The 21,425-nt window shown below is 34.5% G+C and overlaps 1 protein-coding gene across 1 annotated transcript in view; it reads left to right on the top strand.

Annotated features, from left to right (window-relative positions):
• Positions 1-18,758, top strand: part of LOC308622678 (platelet glycoprotein 4) — a 48,840-nt gene extending 30,082 nt beyond the window's left edge. Inside the window, exons 7-17 of the mRNA XM_081244252.1 lie at positions 2,330-2,477; positions 3,494-3,673; positions 4,917-5,008; positions 7,318-7,364; positions 10,340-10,409; positions 11,359-11,546; positions 12,547-12,665; positions 13,630-13,703; positions 14,278-14,332; positions 15,131-15,295; positions 17,830-18,758. Of these exons, the coding sequence (XP_081100378.1) occupies positions 2,330-2,477; positions 3,494-3,673; positions 4,917-5,008; positions 7,318-7,364; positions 10,340-10,409; positions 11,359-11,546; positions 12,547-12,665; positions 13,630-13,703; positions 14,278-14,332; positions 15,131-15,295 (1,138 nt within the window). The 3' untranslated portion in view covers positions 17,830-18,758. The remainder of the gene's footprint in view (positions 1-2,329; positions 2,478-3,493; positions 3,674-4,916; positions 5,009-7,317; positions 7,365-10,339; positions 10,410-11,358; positions 11,547-12,546; positions 12,666-13,629; positions 13,704-14,277; positions 14,333-15,130; positions 15,296-17,829) is intronic.
• Positions 18,759-21,425: the final 2,667 nt, after the last annotated feature.

The raw sequence follows: 21,425 nt of genomic DNA, 5'->3' as shown, positions 1-21,425 counted from the left end.
GGCTTAAACCTTGCTCTTGAAGGGATGAAAGGGGGTGGGTTAGATATAACTGATTTACTTGGAGAAGCAGTGAGAGGAGGATTGGAGAAGAGAAGTTGGATTTGCAGCTAAAGTATGTAAACAATAAACTCCTATTTATATAACAATGTTAAAGGAATTTATGATTAACTACAAATTATCTTGTCCCGTGATGTCACCAAAACAGTCCTTAGTGTCTGCTTGGATGCCTTAAATGATGGGAAAATGACGTTTACCTCTCCGAAAAAGTTAATAGTTTGAGAGTCTTCCACGTGTTGAGGTGATCCTGCCTCTCCATCAGTTACACCCTGAACTCAGTTGAAATTCTAAGTGGAGGAGGATGTCTCTCCTCAAAGAGAACCACAGGCTTATTTGGCTTTTGGTTGCTAAAGTGAGCTTGATGAAACTTTGATTGACAAGATGTGACATGGGTCAAAGCATAAGATTGCCTGGATAGAGATCTGAATTATATATGTTCCAACCCACACCATCTCTATGAAGACCTGGTAACTCCAGAATATTCTCAGATCCAATCTTTTTTTTTTTTTTTAATTATTTTGTTTTGGCAGGAGTACATAGCAAAATCTGAGACACATTCCTCCCTTTGGCCTTATTAACCAACACTTTCTAAAACCTGTATACATTCTAATTTTTAAACAAAAACTTTAGTGATTTATGTTCTCTTTTTAAAAGTACACTCTAAACACAGGCCTCAGTTTAAAGGATTTTTCTGTTAGTCAGTGCCATCTACTGGTACAATGTAAGTACAACTAAGTAAACTAGAATTTGGGTCACAATTATTTTGCTATTTCAATTATTTTATATATATATATATATATATATATATATATATACATACATATATATATATATATATATAATCCTGAAAATTAAAGTATTTTAATTTTAAATGTTAATATTTAATCTAATTTTAATATACAGTTATCTAATAGAAAAGAGTAATTGACTAGTAATAGACTCTCCAGGGAGATGTTCCAGATTTTTATATTCTTTGCATGTCTACAGTACTCCAAGAAGAATAAATAATAAAGCTTGATGAAATTCCATTAGAAATAAAATCTATTTCAATTTTTTGTGAATTCTCTTTTTAAAGAACGTGAACAATAAATTTATTCATTCAAAAATATTTACGAAGAACTTACCATGTACCAGACACTGCTTGGTGATACAAAACATACATAATACCTATCTTATAGAAATTTACATTTTTATTACACCTGATTGAAATCAGGTCAGGTGTTTTTGGTTTTATTTTTTCCATTTCAGTCCCATGCTTTTTCAGTCTTTACCTTAGTTAGATAACAACAGATAACTATTAGAACCTCACATAATAGACATTCAGATATATGATATAGCAATAAATAATGTATACCTTTTTTCATCTCAGTAAATATCTTATACTTGCAGAAGATTTTTTTCCATATATAACCCTTCACCACATTCCTAAAAAGTAGTTGGTACTTTGCCTAGAGATCTTAGAGCCAGGAGCTTAGAACTAATAAGTATACAATATATGGGACAGAGATGGAGGGGAATGATCTCTAAAGTGGAAATTATATTCCAATAGCTATCTTTAATTACCATTAAAATACCACAAATTATGAAAAAGCCAGTACTGGAAAGGCTGTTTACTTTGAACAGTCTTTCTAATATACGAAAACGTGCTCTTACTGTTCCTTTCTTCAACCTCTCTGCTATCTTCCTCCCGACCCTCAGGATAAAAAGCTAAATATCTGAGTACAGGACACAACCCTTTTGTGTTTGAGATCTTGTTTATTTTAGTGGCTTTATTTCTACCACTCTCCTTACTCTAACTCTGTAAACCAACCATAGTGAAATGTTTGCATATCTAAAATTACACCATGTTCTTACTCCTTAATCTTCTACATGCTATTTTCTACCCTATTTTACCTAACTAAACTTCTCCTTGTCATTCAGACCACTTATGAGGAATTGTTTCTTGTCCATTATCCCCCCATAACCATCCCAAGCCTGGGTTTGTACCTGTTGTGTGTTTTCCCACAGACTCTGTGTAAACTCCTATAATAACACGTACTCCTTCTCCCCTGCTCTGCACCTCTAAGACATCTCCCCACCCACCCCTCCCCGCCTTCTCTGATTTGCTAGAAACTCAGCATTTGCTTATATATCATTTTAACCTACTTGTTTAACCTAATTTCTGAAATAGTCTATGCACTCAAAAATTATTTGTTGTATGAATGAACGGCATTTGAGACTTAATGTTCACTTGCAACAATTATTTTGAATTTTATTTCCTTTTTATCTTCAGAGTTCGTTATCTAGCCAAGGAAAATATAACGTGGGACTCCGAGACCCACACAGTCTCTTTTCTGCAGCCCAATGGTGCCATCTTTGAACCCTCACTATCAGTTGGAACCGAGAATGACACTTTCACTGTTCTCAATCTGGCTGTAGCAGTGAGTAGACAAACAGCGAAATTACTGGTTTTGAAATACTCTAGAATCCACTGTAATTAATCTCATGATTAGAACTACTATTAGATATCATTTATTTTGTCATTTTTATGAAAATGTGTTCTTACGGCATTATTTTGAATTACACTCAGTTGGAAAGATAACAAGATTATAGAATAATCAGCTGAATTAGAAAACTATTTAAAGTGTATTATTTAGGACTTCCCTGGTGGCGCAGTAGTTAATAATCCACCTGCTAATGCAGGGGGCACGGGTTCGAGTCCTGGTCGGAGAAGATCCCACATGCTGCGGAGCAACTAAGCCCGTGCACCACAACTACTGAGCCCATGAGCCACAACTACTGAAGCCCATGTGCCTAGAGCCCATTCTCCACAACAAGAGAAGCCACCGCAATAAGAAGACCGCGCACAGCAAAGAAGAGTAGCCCCTGCTCTCTGCAACTAGAGAAAGCCCGCGTGCAGCAAAAAAGACCCAACACAGCCAAAAATAAATAAATAAATAAAAATTTATTTTTTTAAGTGTGTTTTTTTGTTTGTTTTTTTTTGTTTGTTTTTTTTGGCGGTACATGGGCCTCTCACTGTTGTGGCCTCTCCTGTTGCGTAGCACAGGCTCCGGACGCGCAGGCTTGGTGGCCATGGCTCACAGGCCCAGCCGCTCCACAGCATGTGGGATCCCTCCCAGACCGGGGTATGAACCCGCATCCCCTGCATCGGCAAGCGTACTCTCAACCACTGTGCCACCAGGGAAGCCCAAAGTGTATTTTTTAAAAAGTAGGATTTAACTTTGAAAGTCTTCTTCCTGTGGCTCACACTGAGGCAGAGAAATGTAATCATTCAGAGATGAAGAAAAAATACACTTTTAGTCTTGGCAAGATTTGGCAGTCATTTTAAAGATACAGTTGAAAACTGTTTTATCAAGCTTAATTCTAGTATTTTCCATTTATTTGTTTAAAATCTGATACTACAATTGATGTCTTTAACGGTGATTTTTTTTTGCAGGCTGTACCGCACCTCTACCCAAACATATTTATTCAAGGAGTACTCAATTCACTTATCAAAAAGTCAAAATCTTCTATGTTTCAAAATAGAACTTTGAAAGAACTATTGTGGGGCTATAAGGATCCATTCTTGAGTTTGGTTCCATACCCTATTACCACTACAGTTGGTGTGTTTTATCCTGTGAGTACGAAATATGAATGTCGATACTGTTAGACTTTAATTGGATAAATATAATGGCACTGGCAATTCATAATTTTATCATTTAATGTGTTAACCCTATTTCTGATATGGGAATACATGTTCTAAGTTTTTTAAAGTCTCTACCTACATGGATTTAGTCTTCCTAGTTGGGAGAATTCACTTATCTGAATTTAGCACATTTAATCAAGTTTCCACTCTTAGATAAATATACAATTGTAAAAATAAGGTAATAACCTGGTAAGACTTTGAACACTGTTTTTGGTTTTGATTTCCTGTCTGATAAAATCAAGTTTAATACCATATTTTTATTTTTGTTAATTGTATTCATCATATCATTCTTCCTTCTCTAGACTTGTTACAAATTTATTTCAATGTAAATTTAAAAGTCACCAGAAATTGCACAGCAGATTGATAGGTCAGCAATGTCATATTTTCACAGAATTAGTTGATAAGAACTTCTAGGAATCTACAAATGTCATGAAAAGGCAGTTTGGAGATAAAGAAAAATGTGAGCTTGGTTATGTACTTAGTTGTAGCATAATGTTTTGAATTATAAATAGGACAGGGTGACTATTGCTTTGAAAATATGGCTGTGATTTCACTTGGCACTATATGACATATTAGTTATATTCTCCAGTTCATGGTTGTTATTTTACTTTAGATGGTTTTTAGGATTGCAAGTTCATATATCAATCAAATATGAATATAGAAAGCCTTAAGGGATAATAAATTCAGTTACTATTATTTAACGCAAATATTCTTAATCCTTTCCTGGGCTAATTGTGTTTTAAATTTTGTGACCTAATCTTTTGTAAGCACTTATTATCTTATTAAAGATCATAACATTGAGAATACTTCTAGAAATCTGTCATTGTTCTCATAGGTTTTGTTCATTATCCCCTCACCTCAATAAAATAGGAGTAGTGATTAAGATGGCCTTTCTGGCTTAATTATGAAAAGTGTGCTAGAGTTGGATGTCAGCTTTGCTATTTGTTTCCTTCTGTCTCAGGATCTAGCACTTATTTCTAGGCACCTTTTCTATTACATCTTTTTAAAATGTTAAAGACCAAAAATTTTAAAACTTTATTGCATATATATATTTCAAATCATATAAAATAATTATGAACAACCACTGAGAAATGTGTAAGTTAATTACATATTTTATAACTTGGACAATGTGGCTTGTTGTAGAAGTAATTTTTTCTTGTACATATCTTTTCAGTACAACAATACTGCAGATGGAGTTTATAAAGTTTTCAGCGGAAAGGACGACATAAGCAAAGTTGCTGTAATCGACACATATAAAGGCAAAAAGTAAGTATTCACACAAAGTGTGTGTGTGTGTCACTAGGATACTCTAAGGCAGGCAAGAAACTTATTTAACATCTGGTAATGCACAGGCACCAACCTATGGAACAGACCTTCCTGTATCTCAGCCCTAGAAACTCCTGTTCTGCCAGGTGTTTACCCTTTAGTTGTGACGACTGGTCACACTAGTGCATAGGTGCTGAGTGTCAGACCCACTGAGGGTTGACCTTTATGCACAGGGTCTCTTACATAAAGAAATCTAAAGAAACTACTTCCACCTCTGCTGCATAACCAGCATTATCGTGCACTCATACAATTACATAAGCACAAATGAAAAGGAAGAAAATCAATACATCAACTCATCTAGTAAGTAGGAAAATATACCTTTCGCTTTTTTAATTTTAACTGAGCATGTCAAATAAAAAATGTTCATTCCAAGGACATGACTAAATGTGCCTATAAAGGTGGAAGCTTAATGAATCCATGCCAACACTTTCATGACTTTCCCCTTCAAAATTTTCTTGAAATAATTTTCTATATTGATAACTTAGCTTTTAAAAACTTTATCAATGCAATAAGGGAAGTAGTATTTCAAGTGCTAAAACTGACATATTAAACTTGAAAATAAGGAGCACACCTCCTAAGAAGTAGTAGTAGAATGCGATATGTTTGTATAGCCATGATTTCCTACTTTCCCCTAGCTCGTGCCTATTTATCTGGACTACACCTAATTTATTCATCATATGTCTAAAATAGGACGAACCCCAATAAATATCAAGAGAAAATCCTTTTCTCCTCAAAGTTAAAATGACTTTTAAATCAGTGATTTCCTGACAAAGAATAATCAAAATCAAAAGAGATGAAATATTTTTATTAATTAAGTAAACATTACCTCACACTGCGTTCCTATCTAAAAGTTGCTTAAAACAGTTAAACACTCAGGTAGTCCTTTTTCTGCTACAGAGTTCATAGTCACGTATTTTTGTTGAAAATTCTAATGGAGGAAAATGAACACATCTAAATGCTCATTTTAGGGAAATCACTATATACTGAGGCAAGTGAGCATTCCCTCTATTTCAATATTACAGAGAGTTTTTGAGGAGAGTTACTAAATGCTCCAAATTGGAGTAAGAATTTCACATGAGTTTAAGATTATGACAAGGTTAATTTAACTGACCATGGCAAGACTGAGCATGATTAAGTTTACTCTGTTTTAAAAAGCAGGAGCAGTGGAGGTGATGGTGGTTGGATGAATTGGGAGATTGGGATTGACATATATACACTAGTATGTATAAAATAGATAACTAATAAGCTGCTGTATAAAAATAAATAAATTAAATTTAAAAAAAAACAAAGAGGGCTTCCCTGGTGGCGCAGTGGTTGAGAGTCCGCCTGCCGATGCAGGGGACATGGGTTCGTGCCCCGGTCCGGGAGGATCCCACATGCCGCGGAGCAGCTGGGCCCGTGAGCCATGGCCGCTGAGCCTGCGCGTCCGGAGCCTGTGCTCCGCAACGGGAGAGGCCACAGCAGTGAGAGGCCCGCATACCGCAAAAACAAAAAAACAAAAAAAACAAAGAAGCAATAGCTTGCCTTGACATCTTATTGGATGGTATGTTGGGAGTGTGAGAAACCCATTTTCCATCACCAAAATGTGGCTGAGTGTGCAGAGAAGCTATCACTACTGTTGATTTTATTGTTTCCAGATATATATGTTGATACATATATCTTATGTAGATACGAGAGTACAAAGTAATAAACTCCATCCTACTTTAATGCCCACTCACGTAAGAGGTAAAAGAGAGGAAAAGTATAAATTGATTATCTACATGTTTCTAATCTCTACTGATCAAACATCTGCTTCCTTCCATCCTCCTCCACACTTCCCTCTTCCCTCATACTGAGTTTATACCAGTTATCTGGTTAATATTTTCCTCCTATTCAGCTGAACACACAAAACAAAAAAACTTTCCCCTAAGTAGAGAGCTAAATTTCTGATAAGTGCTTCTCAATTTCCTTTTTGCAGAACTCTGTTCCAAGTTGTTTCTAACTACCAACTTATGGCAGCTTTTATTGTATAATCTGGCCACTTAATGGCATCAGGCACTTCATTTAACTCAACAAGATGCAAACTTCAAACAAAACATAGACCAAATGGCTTAGAATATTTCTTAAACTTGGCATTTGACACATCTAGTCTAATCAATATTTATTATTTTTGCAGGAGTACTGACTCATAATAGACAATGTAATGTGAAAAGGTGCTCTTGAAATGAGACTGATCATTTTCTTTCTTTTTTTTTTTTTTAATTCCTAAGGAATCTCTCCTATTGGCCAAGTTATTGTGACATGATTAATGGTACAGGTAAGGGCATTTGTTTTGTGGTAATAATCACAGTGAAACCAACTCCTTTCTCCCACAAATCCACCAGGGTACCTATAGTGTTCCAGAGGTTGAGGGTATGCATTTACCTATCTTTGTATCCCTGCAACATAATTCAGAGTCTCTGTTCTTATGTAGGCTTAGTAAATGTCTATCTAATGTGATGGGATTTCTGAAGCTTAACCATTGAAGATGAGCCTTTACTGCATTCCTGGGGAAATGTTTTCTTCATAAAAGCTTTACTTAATTGAACTCCCTCCCTGGCCACAGAAGTCAGGGGTTAGAAAGTTTTAGAGTAGTAGTCACTGTCTGCATCTTTTGTAAGTACTGTGTACATAATAGTTTAAAAGTGAAAGAATTAAAAAATCAAGATAAGTACAAAAGTAAAACATGCCTCCAAATTGAGGTTTCAGTATGAGGTAGAATCACTGAAGCTGTTAAGACAGAGCCACGGATTTTTGAATGAGATGATCAGAAATGAGAGAGAAAACTACAACAGCAACAAAACAAGGTTATAAGTGTATTAACCACGAAAAACGTATGCAGAAATGAACATTCTGAATTAGAGTTGTGAAGAAAGAAGGTACTATGAATTTAGATTTAGTGTGTGGTAGATCCAGGTTATTATTCTCCTTAAAGAAAAGCAAAGTACACATATGCCTATTATTTTAAGAATTAAGATTGTAGGGCTTCCCTGGTGGCACAGTGGTTGGGAGTCCGCCTGCCAATGCAGGGGACGCGGGTTCGTGCCGCGGTCCGGAGAGATCCCACATGCCGTGGAGCGGCAGGGCCCGTGAGCCATGGCTGCTGAGCCTGCGCGTCCGGAACCTGTGCTCCGCAATGGGAGAGGGCACAACAGTGAGAGGCCCGAGTACCGCAAGAAAAAAATAAATAAATAATAAATAAAAATAGCATTAAAAAAAGAAGAATTAAGATTGTGAAAAGCAATGGGAATCGGATCCCATGAGGTAATTAAAATCAGAGGTGAACTTTCAGCTGCTAAGAAGCAGAAGCAGAGTATAATGTTTACAAAGCTAGTGAGACAATACTTTATAGGAAAGTGATAAAATGAAGATGAAAAATGTTAAATACAAAGTTATGTAAAAGGCAGGGAATAAAAAGGAAACATAGAATATTCATTTTCACAAACGTATTGCTGAGCTTTGCATGTTTATTTAATTTTGTTAACACTCTTCTAGAAGAAAACAGCAAAACCAAACGTTGAGTTTGCTTTATAGTGCTTTGAGTCATGGGGATGGGTAAGGAAGTCCTTTCTCAGCAGTTCATTTCTGCAAATAGTCAAGTGTCCCAATACCACTAACTCTAGTAATTTCATAAGCATAAACTTCAGTCCTTAGATACAGAGAAAAATATACTGTGCTTCTTCTAGTAAACTACTGTTTATGGGCTTAAAAATATATTTAAAAACTTTGTCCAAAACAGAGAAGTAGAGAAGTTTTAAAACAGGAATTAGAGGATTCGTTAATGACTATAATATAAATACATGTGCATCAGGCATGAAGTTAAAAGTATCTAAGGATAAAAAAGCAGTAAAACAAACTAGGAGCACAGGTAGACTGAACAGGCCAGAGGACTCTGATGGAATCCCTGTGAGAGAGATTCTTAGTTATGGCGCTAGGAAAGAGACTAATGAAATGGAAAGTGTTCCAAGGTGTTTTTTTTATCATGATTTAGATGTACGTCTTCTACCTTCTTCAATAGTTTAAAGAGACAGAAAATGAAAATATTGATTTACATTTGAATGTATTACAAAAAAGAGCCCTGCTAATATCAGCTATGTTATGGTCATGGACCATGGTAATTGCTGGTGTCATTATAACACAATTTTCGATGATATTTCAGATCATCTTTAAAGCTTTTCAAGGTATTCCTTTTCTTTAATGGCTGCGATGTTGGGACAGCAGTTGTAGACAATGCCCATTCAGGGGCCTATCTGTGGAGTTTAAGGTAATATTCAATATCCCATTCTCTCAATGTCAGTATCAAGTTCATTGAGATCTTCTGTTACATTTCACTTATCACAAAAATATAAATGAAATGTAATAAGATCACAAGGTTAGTGCAGTTACCAGAAGAAGAGTGTGGTATTCATAGTTGAAGGATGGGTCTTACTGTATTGAACAGACACATTCAGTGGTGGCTCATTTTGGTGATATTCATTTGTGGAGCAAATGGAGGAATAATCTCTTTTTTTCTGCTTATATCCAGTGTGTGCCATGGATCATAACCATAGTAGAGATTCAATAAGCTCAACAAATGCCCTTTTTAGTTTGATGTGTACATTTTCCATCCATTTGCATGAAATTCTGTTTAGTGAGAGAACTTCAATAAGTGACTTAAAAAATATTAATCAGACGTTAGGGTAGGTGAATGCATCATTATTAAAAGTAAGAACAACATTTACCAAAGTGAGTTCTAAAGGAACCTCAAGGTAAGAAAAGTGCTACTCTACTGATAGGTGGAGGATTTCAAAACACACAATCACAGTTTTAACAACGTGCAATTTTGCCATGGTTTTTTAACTTTCATTAATCTTTAAGGAGTGGGAAATTTTAGTATGAAATTGAATACCAGTGATTGTATACAGTGTACAGACTGGTTCAATGTGGTAGCTGCTAGCGCATGCCACAATTCGGCACTTGAAATGCAACTAGTACAAAGTGAAATGTGCTGTAAGTATACAGTACACACTGGATTTTGAGATTTTTGTTAATTTTTATATTGATTATATGTTAAAATGATGGTATTTTGGATATATTGGGTTAAATAAAATATACCACTTTTTTCATTTTTAAAATGTGGCTACTGGAGAATTTTAATATTATATATACAGTTTGCATTATGTTTCTCTTAACCCTGCTGGAATCAAGATTTCTAGATTTGTCTAGGACACACACTACACCTAATCCCTTGCCACTGGCTTGGTTTTTAAACAGACGCAGCATCATTTCCACCTTTCGTTGAGAAGACCCAGGTATTGCAATTTTTCTCCTCTGACATTTGCAGGTAAGACAAAGACATTGATGTATTTCTCAAAGTCAGTTCTTTCCCTAAGAGATAAAACACAGACCAAAAAGCTCATACTTAATAATCATGTTATTTGAGAAAAATAAAGTACATTTAGGGAAGTTTTTTCTTGATGTATTAAGAAGAAATATAATATGGAATTCATAATGTGTTCATAAGTCTTTAAAAAATTGAAAGATGTAGGAGGATATTTTGCATAATGCAAATCATTTTCTTTGTTATTTCTAAGCAATAACTATATTTTCATTCTTCTACTAAACTAGTAGTATGTGTAGTAACAGTCGAGTCTAGAAAGGCATGTTCAGTCTTTGTAAAGATGTCCAAAGAGACTGATACCACAGTCACAGCTATATTAATGTGCTCTACAGACAGTATAGCATCTTTTCAAATTGATGGGGCCTAGCAGCTATTACAAAAGCATTGGCAGTCCCAGTACGTTGCCGGGGTTATGGTGGACACTTGGTACATGGGGGAGTGTAGGAGATGTATATCAAAACCCATATGCACACACCCCAGCAAGTGAGCAGCCTTTCTCTCCAGGATTAAGTTGTAGAAGATTGAAATTTTAGTTTTCTTTAATTTAAATTGGGCACAAATATAGGACTTGAGGGAGTCATATAAATATTTAATCTATAAAGGAAACTCTGAGAAATGTCCTCAGTATAAACACTCCACAGTAGTTCACAAGCAAAAATTATTCTCAGAAGCTTTTGAAAACAAAGGTAAGAGCTCATACTCAGGTATTGAGTTCCGGTATATTTTAGAATTTCACAAGAATTTTTTCCCTAAAAATTAGGCAAGAATTCCAACAAGATCATATTCAGTTTTTCTAATTTAAGGAAGTAATATAAATTTAAGAGTAAGAAAAAAAAAGAATGTCCAGAATGAAGTTCAGTTTCCCAGAATGAAGATCTTTATCTGTGTTTAGGTCAATCTATGCTGTGTTTGGAGTGGAAATTAATCTGAAAGGAATCCCTGTGTATAGATTTATTCTTCCATCCTTGGCTTTTGCATCTCCACTTCAAAATCCAGACAATTACTGTTTCTGCACAGAAAAAATTATCTCCAAAAATTGTACTTCATATGGTGTGCTAGATATTGGCAAATGCAAAGACGGTGAGTAAAAGTTCTCGATGGTGCAATCCATGCCATAATTTGTAGTTTTCTTTAAACTTCACCCAGGAATCCTTTGCACCAAAAATTTAAAGTGTGAAAGCAATAAGGGCAGAAAGTAAAGGTGGTGGTAGGATATTTTTGTTCTGATTTTTGTACCGTTGTCAAGGTCCCAATTGTTTCAGTGTTGCAAAACTTAGTTATTATTGGGTAAAACCCTACTGATATTTCCCAGTGCTACTTTGGAAAATGTCTCTTCAGGTCCTTTGCTCATTTTTTTGAGTTGTATGAATTTCTTGTATATTTTGGACGTTAATCACTTATGGGATATGCATTTTTCAAATATTTTTCCCATCCCATAGATATACCCTTTTCATTTTTTGATGGTTTTCTTTGCTGTGCAGAATCCCTGTGCTCCTTATAGATTTAGGGTAAAATGAAAATAGCTCCCAGAATATTCTAAGCATCCCAACTTACCCATCTGACGTTTTTCTAACCTTTTGTACCCTAGAAAATGGTAAATAAAGATAAGTATATTTCAGGGTGTCTGAGACAAGAATTGCTTCAAACATGAAATTTGGAGACTATCTTATTTTGCTCACCTTCTTCATATTGGAATGGGTGAGAATAAAGAAAGAAAAGCCTCTTAAATAAATTCTCAGTCCACAGACATACTACTGCCTGAAACATGAAGGTATATGGTTGTAACTTTGTGTTCAGCAGCTAAGCATTACATATTGAAAATAAACACCTAAGGGATAAACGACAGACATCAACTGAATCGTTAGTAGGATGATGCAGAAATTTATATTTTATTTTTGATCAAAAGCAATCATATATAATAATTTTCCCTCACCATCATCCCCCAATTAGTATTCAAAGCCAACTTTATGCACTTCTCTTTCTAACTTAAATAGCTTTATTTTCAAGGAAGTCTTTCCTAAGTGGTATATGAAATGAGGAAAACAATTTATCCCAATTGTCTCTTAAACCTTGTTTTCAGGAAAACCTGTGTATATTTCACTTCCTCATTTTCTATATGCAAGTCCCGACATTGCACAACCTATTGAAGGCTTAAGTCCAAATGAAGAAGAACACAGAACTTACTTAGATGTTGAACCTGTAAGCAAATACATTATTTATCTCATTTGTTTTTTAAAAATGAAGGAAAAATTAAATTCTCTCCTTTTGTCAATCACATTTATTGATATTTATTGTATCACGATCTTGATAATTACTTTTATTTCAATGAAAATTACGTTGATTTCTTCCTATTGTTGCTTATGAAATGTCAAGGTAATTCAATTTTAGTTTTTCAGCAAAGGTCAGTAATTAATAACAATGAAGAAAATGATTCTAATCAGTTTAAAACAATTTGGTATAAGGTACTCTTTTATGCTTCTTTTATACTTAACTGCAAGTATTGCTTACATGAAGGGACACTGTAGACTATGAGGGATTGAAAAAGTTTTATGGGTATATGTGCATTTGAGGCAAGATCTATGATATACTTAGTGTAAAAAATCTACTAAATTTCCTATAGTGTAACAGTTGTAACTTTTATTTTAATATCTCCTTGTCAACAGTTAAATGAAATGCCAGGATTTTAGTAGTCATGTTTCAGTTTAAATAATGACAGAAGTAGCATTATAATTATACGGACGATACAGGGGTTCTCACTGAATATATATTTTACAATATATAGTTCAGGATTTAAACTGACTACATGAGTTCTAGGTTTCACTACTGTTGTTGTTGTTGATTCCCTAAAACCAGTTCAGATAAAAATCAAAAATCTAAGTAAAACCTTGACAGTAGTTTGGGCAAAAAATTGTGTGTGAGCATGTGCACATATATATGCATGTGTGTATACATCTGTATACACACAGGCATATACACATAAAATGTAACTATGGAGAGTTTTGTATGTAATATTTAATAAGTCCAATTAATTATTTAATAAATTTCACAAGCTTTAAGTACAAAGGTTTCACCTTAGGTTCTACATAACAGTAAAAATAAGTTTTGGATATTATAAAAGAATGTTTTTAAAATACGTTGGTAATTTTTAGTTTGTTCTCTTTAGATAACTGGATTTACCTTACGATTTGCAAAACGGCTGCAGATCAACATATTGGTCAAGCCAGCAAGAAAAATTGAGTGAGTCCCTTGGAAAAAGTTTCATTATGATTTTTACTACCTCCTTGTAAGAATGTGGGTATATCTATGACAGGAAGTGGAAATAATAAAACTTTCACCTTCTATTTGGCTTTATGTCATTAAATGATTACTAAATGCTTATAACTTTCATTTGTAATTTAGAATTATATCTAGTGTGTATTGAAATGGTATTTACACATATTTTGGAATGAGTATTGGTGGCACTGCTCATTTTGCTAGCTGTCCAAATATTTTCAAGAGAATAGTTTCTAGCATTCATATTTTAGTTTCCTGGGTATAATTTGTTGAAAGGACAAAACATAGGCTTAGAAAAAGTCAGTCTAATTAGAAATGTGTATTAGAAAGATTTATAAGTGTGAAAGATGTTTGAGAAACAGCCATTTTAAAATTTAAATGATTCACTACAGGGAACAAACATCAAGGTACTTAGCCAAGTTTCAAGAGCAGCTAATTTCTGAGCATTTATTTTTCACTAATAATTATTAACATTTCTGTCATATATGGGTAGTATATTAGTATATATTTTCATAATTATTTTCAATGTTTATTACAGAGCATTAAAGGGTCTGAAGCAGAACTATTTTGTGCCTATTCTTTGGCTTAATGAGGTTAGTATTTTTATTTATTAGTCACTAAAAACAGTAAGCTTCTTGGTAGATAGAAAAAGCTTTTGATGTTTGAAAACTGAATACACATATATAGTATTTGAACTTGTGTTTCCATTGCATATACGGGAGATTTATATATTAATTATATAATAATTATTTTGAGAGTACCAAATCACACAGAAGTATCACGCTTATGTTAGATTTCAGTGTTCTTATTTTCATAATGTTTATTAAACAATTTTTCCTGTCATAATTCATGTGTTAGGAAAGAGTCATGCAAACGTGTAACTCCAAATAACTCCATATGAATGTTGTAGTGCTAATAAAAGCCAACCAAACTTAGAGTAGATGTAGGCAGTCTATCTAGTGCCTGACAAGATACTTTTAGTACAAATCAGGGAACTGATTAGCCACAGGATTAGGAAATGAACTGCATAAGCCTTTAGAGGAAGAAAACTGTTGACCCTTGGCATTTTCCTCTGCCACTAGGAAACAACCTTCGGAAAATTGGAGAATATTCCAGTAAGACCGTTGTATTTATCAATGAAATCAGTATATTGAAGAATGCTAGCTGACATGTTTCAAGGGAGGAAGATTATATTTCTCTCTCTAAATATTCTACCTTGGCATTTATTGCCTTTTTTGACATGCAAAGGGAATTCCATTAGCTTGTCTTACAGATAAAGATGACTAACATCTATGCGATGTTTCAAAAAAAGAGTGATACACTTAAGTGGAGAGTTGAGTATTTTGTTCCCAAATCTAACCAAATAACGTTATTTATTAACTTGATTACAGACTGGTACCATTGGTGATGAGAAGGCAGAAATGTTCAGAAATCAAGTGACTGGAAAAATAAACCTCCTTGGCTTGGTAGAAATTACCTTAATCAGTGTTGGTGTGGTGATGTTTATTGCTTTTATGATTTCATACTGTGCATGCAGATCAAAGAGAGTAAATTAAGTAAGTATATAACAAAAATTATATACGGCTTTAATAACATTAGTTTATATATTACTTGTTTTCATTTTATCAAAAAAGAGGTTATAAACTAGGCTGCAAATATTTCTGGATATGTCTAGTCATCTAGCATTTTTAACACATCCTTGAAGTTTTGAGATGCTTAATGTAAATTATAAACAAAGCCTGAATGAGTAACAAGGCCTATTAATATTAAGCAGATCACTACATTTCATCTTTATTCTGGGAGGAATGGGCTAAATTATGAAATTGTCACCTTTGAAAAGTTAGAATGTTGCACAAAAGCTATACATGTACTAAATTTTATTTCTTGATTATTTCTAGCTAGTTATTTTTTTAAAAATCACAAATAATTAATTTAATATATCTGACTAGGAAAGGATATGTGAAACTGAAAATAGTAGATATTAGGGGAGACTGAAATTTACAAAGGAAAAGAAAATAAAAAGGAAAATTTAGATTAGGTAAGCTAAAAATTAATGAGAATTAAAAACTCAATAAATGATATAGATAAGATAAAAATATGCTATTTTAAAATGAAGATAGCATATTAAAACAGAGTTGCTGCACATAGACATGCTGTCCAAAACCATGATGTGGAAGCCCTGATGAATGATTACAATTTGGGAGCTTACAATTCGGGAGCTAGAACTGAATACAACAGTACAAGAAAATAGAGACAAAAAATGTTCAACATAGTAAAACCAAATTACTCAGAGTTTACAGGAAAAATCAGGTAAATGTGGACAGATAGGAGTTTTAACAAAACTGAAGAGACGGTTCAGGCCTCTGGGTTTTAGACATTAGTGCCTGTGCCCCCTTGTACATAGAGGAATGAATGTCTGACCCTATCTTTCCTAAATGGAAGACTTTCTTTAATGATCATATGTAGCATTGGTACGGCCTGGGTGGGGGGGTGTGATTTTCCACTTATCCATAGCTTCCATCCACCCTTCCTTCCCGAGAACATCAAAAAAAAATGGAATCTAAATAAAAGCAATATACTTGCTATGAAAAATCACAATTTCAAAACAAGTCTTCTTACTCTACTTTCCATCAGGTTGTTGACCGTAAGCTGTCTTATATAGAAATTCTGGAGCTGCCACTGATAATTATTGACCTTCTTAATGTGCCAAAATCATGCTAAATATTTCACATGAATTATCACAACTAATCTCTGATAAAATTTTATGAGTTTCCAATAGCCATGGATCCATCATCATCCTTCTATCTTTTGGAGACGTTCCAGAAAATTGTAAATTTTAACTGCAAAATTATCCATTTTCAAAATGTGAATCAGTCAAATTGAAGATTAAAAAAAATGAAGTGGCATTTTTGGACCAATATTTTTTGTGTGTGAGATTGAGAGCTTGGGCCTAGGAAGGCAACTCCATCTTTTGTTCTGATGTTTTTGGCCTATATTTATTCCCTGAAAAGAAGACTGAACAATTCTGCCTACAATCATTTTGGACAGAATGTATTCAAAGTGCTGACTTAATACATTCACATTATAATAAGTAAAGGGAATACTGCATCACCATTAAGACCTGTCATCTGTCCAGTAACAAATGAGTTATGATTAAACAAAGTACTTCATATGACCATTTATATAACAGATAGAAGAGATCATTCACTGAAAAGCCAATTTACAACAAAACCTTGTTGTAGTGGGAGAATATGCTTTTCAAAATGAAGTATATAGTAGTTGTAAAAATTTTCTGATACTATTCTCTATTAAAATTATATGATCTATTTCATCAGTGCTTAATGAGCCCTGAATGTCTAATATCTTGGGTCTCTATGTGGCTAAATTAAGATGAAAGATTGAAAACTTTCTAGAGTGTCTTTATCAACAAGTATATTGAGTTGGCTTAAAAATTTGACTGTTACAAGGAAAAGTTACTGCTCTTTACACAATGACAGGTCTGTTTTCTTTTCTTTACTAATAGAGAAGAACACTGTTCTCTGTAGATTACCTGATTTACTAGATTTAGAAGGATCACAGATATAGATTTCCTTAAACAAGCTTCTGTTTCAAATACTATAATAATTATGCCTCTGGGAAGATTTATAAACAATTGAAAAATAAGGAGATGGATGTACAAGAGGGAGTAAAGCAAAGATGGTGGAGCTAAGGTGTGATTTTGCTCAATGGATCACAAAGAGAATAAGCCAACAGTCCTTTTGAAAGTAGTAGTATATACACTGCTAAATGGAGGATGGTCTGAAGGGACAGCAAAGAGTGGAAATGCTCATCCAGAGCAGATTTAATGAGCTACCCCTCCTTATCTGGCCATGCGCAGCTCTTGAGAGCTGGGAAGCAGCCTTCCATGTATCCTGGAATGGGAAAATAATTGCCTTATCCATGAAGTTCATCAGAGAATTTTTCTCTGCAGCTTGAGAAATTGGGCTAATTACTAGAAAACATGACATCTTCCGTATTTAGAATTTGAATATTACCTGTTTTATTTTTCCATGACTTTCTGATAAGTGCTTACCTTTCTTCTGCTTTCCAGGAAGCAAATGAGTCAACATTTATGCACCAGCTACATGAGGACCTTTCTTCATATCGACCTACAAAATGAAGATTTAATATGCTTTATATTTGCAAAACACACCTTGTCTTACAGTTGAAGAACTGGCGGCACTTTTGTTCTCTGAACTGAGCAGCAGCACGTTTCTAAAGGATTATTAAGATGTCATTAAAATCCACACTTTGAACAAAAAGCAGTAACTTTTAAAATTCAACATGTTCACAATGGAATGGATTTCAGTTTCTACAGATGTGGCTTCAGCATGATCCAGTTATTTTTATTTGGCACTGATTCACTGATTGGTTCCCTTTTGCTAAATTCAGAAGATGGGTGGATGGTCTAAACAAATCCTGGACCCTGAACTCTTGTCTTCCTCATCAAATGGAAAACATCACTACCCTTATCAGTGTCCCTGCAATACACAGACCCCAGGACTGTCAGGACATTGCTTTTCATGAACATGAACCATTTTGAAAGACGTTTAAAAATGGAAACTAAAGGACTGGCCTATGAACCATTTATTATACATTACTTAAGTTTCTTTCTCTATGGAGTCCTTTGTACAGCATCAGAAGGCACTATAACCATGCTGTTTATAACAATATGGGCTTATATTTTTGTCAATGATTATACAAATGGACATGTTTGGGACTGTCATTTTCCATGTTCTGCAGTTCTTTTGGAAAACTGAGTAGATTTTGATCTTTTCACTCAGTTGCATACAACTTATGTTTGGCAACTTCAGAATGCTGTGCTAGTATTAAGAGATGTAAATGATAATACAGAAATTATTGTGTGGGAGATTACAAAGAGCAGAATGTCCATTCATAGTTATTTGTTGTAGTATTTCTTGCTTTCATAGTCGCCACAGAAAGACTGGTTTCAAACATTAAAAGATGTCCTTCCTTAAATTCCTGTGCTTTGCCTAGTTCCTGTTGTGTCACAAAACATTTACTCTAGCTTTCTGACTGATGTATTCTATCTGAATTTTTATTTCTTTATGCATCTACATTTCCTTCTGAAACATTTCTAAATTCAACCTCGACCACTTTTTCCTTAGGTAATTTTTTGAGCTAGTTGGGGGGAAAGGAAATAAAAAGATACTTGGTCATGCTTTAGAGTTGTAGGACTTAAAGTCTAGACTATGAAGGATCTTCCTTTTTATTAGAAGACATATTGTTGGGTAACCCCTTTCGTTAGCAGGGGTTCACTTATGGCAGAGAGCACTAGGCTCCCTAAAAAGGCTCCCCATAGAAAGGGAAGGTGGACCACATTCTGTTTGTGTTTTACACACAGAGGTTTCTAGGATAAATTATTAGTAACTGGTTTGTTGAGATACTAAAATCAGGAATAATTAAGCTCCTCATGTTAGCTGCCAGGGTAAATACTGAAAACCCCAAACCAAGATAGCACCAGTTCAGAAGGATCTTTTGAAAATCTGAAGCTACTCAAAACATACTGATGGAATAATGTCCTCTCATTTATTGGCAATAGAAAAAAAGTATCCCCCTAAGATATAGACAGATGAGATCCTAAACATCATCTTCTGATACTTGAGTCTACTTGTGCTGCATTAGGATATTTGTGGACATGTTGATCTAGGAGGAATATAAAGGATACTTCTTTAAATCTTAAACTAAGTAGGGCTGAATGATGTAAAGTAGAAACTGTTCAAAAGAATTGGTTGAGAAATTACATATCCACCTCATGGTAGAATTGCATAACCAATCAGTGACTCAGATTTTAACTCTTCATACAGGAATGCACCTCCATAGTATTTGGGTATCAGTAAAAAGGTTTTGACTTATGTGTCTTTAGTACTTTAGTAGTTCAACTAAATACATGTATATTCTAATCTTTATCATTCCTCACCATATTTTCTCTGAATTCTATAAATTATGCAGAGGAAAAAAAATCCATACACAGAGATAAGTGAAACACATTAAAAATGCCCAGTAGAAAGTATACTACTTTCTTTAAAAAAATGGGAGATAGATTTTTTTATGTGAAAAATGGGTTTGGATATGTGTGTGCGTGCCCATGTGCACATACTGAGGTGGGAGTGGAGCACTTTTGGGGAATGTATTAAACGTTGACCTGCAGATTGCCCCAGAGAAAGTGTAATTGTACACAAGGATGAATTTGCTTTGTTTCATAGAAAAACTACCCCATATTTTAGAGAGGCATATTTTCATTCAAAATTGTTTAATCACCACAAAACTATTGGTGTTCAAAACTTAAGTTTGAAAATGTATAGCATCTGCAAAGGGGTTAACATAAATTAGAGTCTACATTATCTTAAAATGGGTTGAGGCTTATTGTTGCTGACAAGTACATGAAGAAAGAGAACAATCTATAAAGCTTTCAGTTATCAGAAAAAGGTAAAGGGGGTATCATTTCAGGAAAAATAAACATAGCTATACATTAGATCTTTACATGTGCAATAATCTGTCATTCTTAACCCATTATCAATGTCTGAGCTACACAATAATTATCTTTGGAGCTGGAGTTTGTTGCAGGTGTTTTCCACCTGTTACTCCAGTGTTTCTGGTTGAAGTTCTATGTATTAGAGACACTGTGGCTACTCTCTCTTCATCTGCCTCTTCTGGCCCATCTACAACTCCACTTAAAGAATCACTGGACTTCAGACTATACTACAAAGCTACAGTAATCAAGACAATATGGTACTAGCACAAAACAAAAATATAGATCAATGGAACAGGACAGAAAGCCCAGAGATAAACCCGTGTACATATGGTCATGTTATTTTTGATAGAGGAGGCAAGAATATACAATGGAGAATAGATAGCCTCTTCAATAAGTAGTGCTGGGAAAACTGGACAGCTACATATAAAAGAATGAAATTAGAACACTCCCTAACACCATACACAAAAAAAAAAAACCCTCAAAATTGATTAAAAACCTAAATGTAAGGCCAGACACTATAAACCACTTAGAGGAAAACATAGGCAGAACACTCTATGATATAAATCACAGCAAGATCCTTTTTGACCCACCTCCTAGAGAAATGGAAATAAAAACAAAAATAAACAAATGGGACCAAATGAAACTTAAAAGCTTTTACACAGCAAAAGAAACCATAAACAAGATGAAAAGACAACCCTCGGAATGGGAGAAAATATTTGCCAATGAAGCAACTGACAAAGGATTAATCTCCAAAATTTACAAGCAGCTCATGCAGCTCAATATCAAATAAACGAACAACCCAATCGAAAAATGGGCAGAAGACCTAAATAGACATTTCTCCAAAGAAGATATACAGACTGCCAGCAAACACATGAAAGGATGCTCAACATCACTAATCATTAGAGAAATGCAAATCAAAACTACAATGAGGTATCACTTCACACCAGTCAGAATGGCCATTATCAAAAAATCTAGAACCAATAAATGCTGGAGAGGGTGTGGAGAAAAGGGAACCCTCTTGCACTGTTGGTGGGAATGTAAATTGATACAGCCACTATGGAGAACAGTATGGAGGTCCCTTATAAAACTAAAAATAGAACTACCATATGATGCAGCAATCCCACTACTGGGCATATACCCTGAGAAAACCA

This window comes from Mesoplodon bidens (genome assembly GCF_964165515.1).
Source record: "Mesoplodon bidens genome assembly, chromosome: 9".
Classification (NCBI taxonomy): Eukaryota; Metazoa; Chordata; class Mammalia; order Artiodactyla; family Ziphiidae; genus Mesoplodon; species Mesoplodon bidens.
Note: the sequence above shows the minus strand (reverse complement) of the source record. Positions and strands in the feature narration are given on the sequence as shown.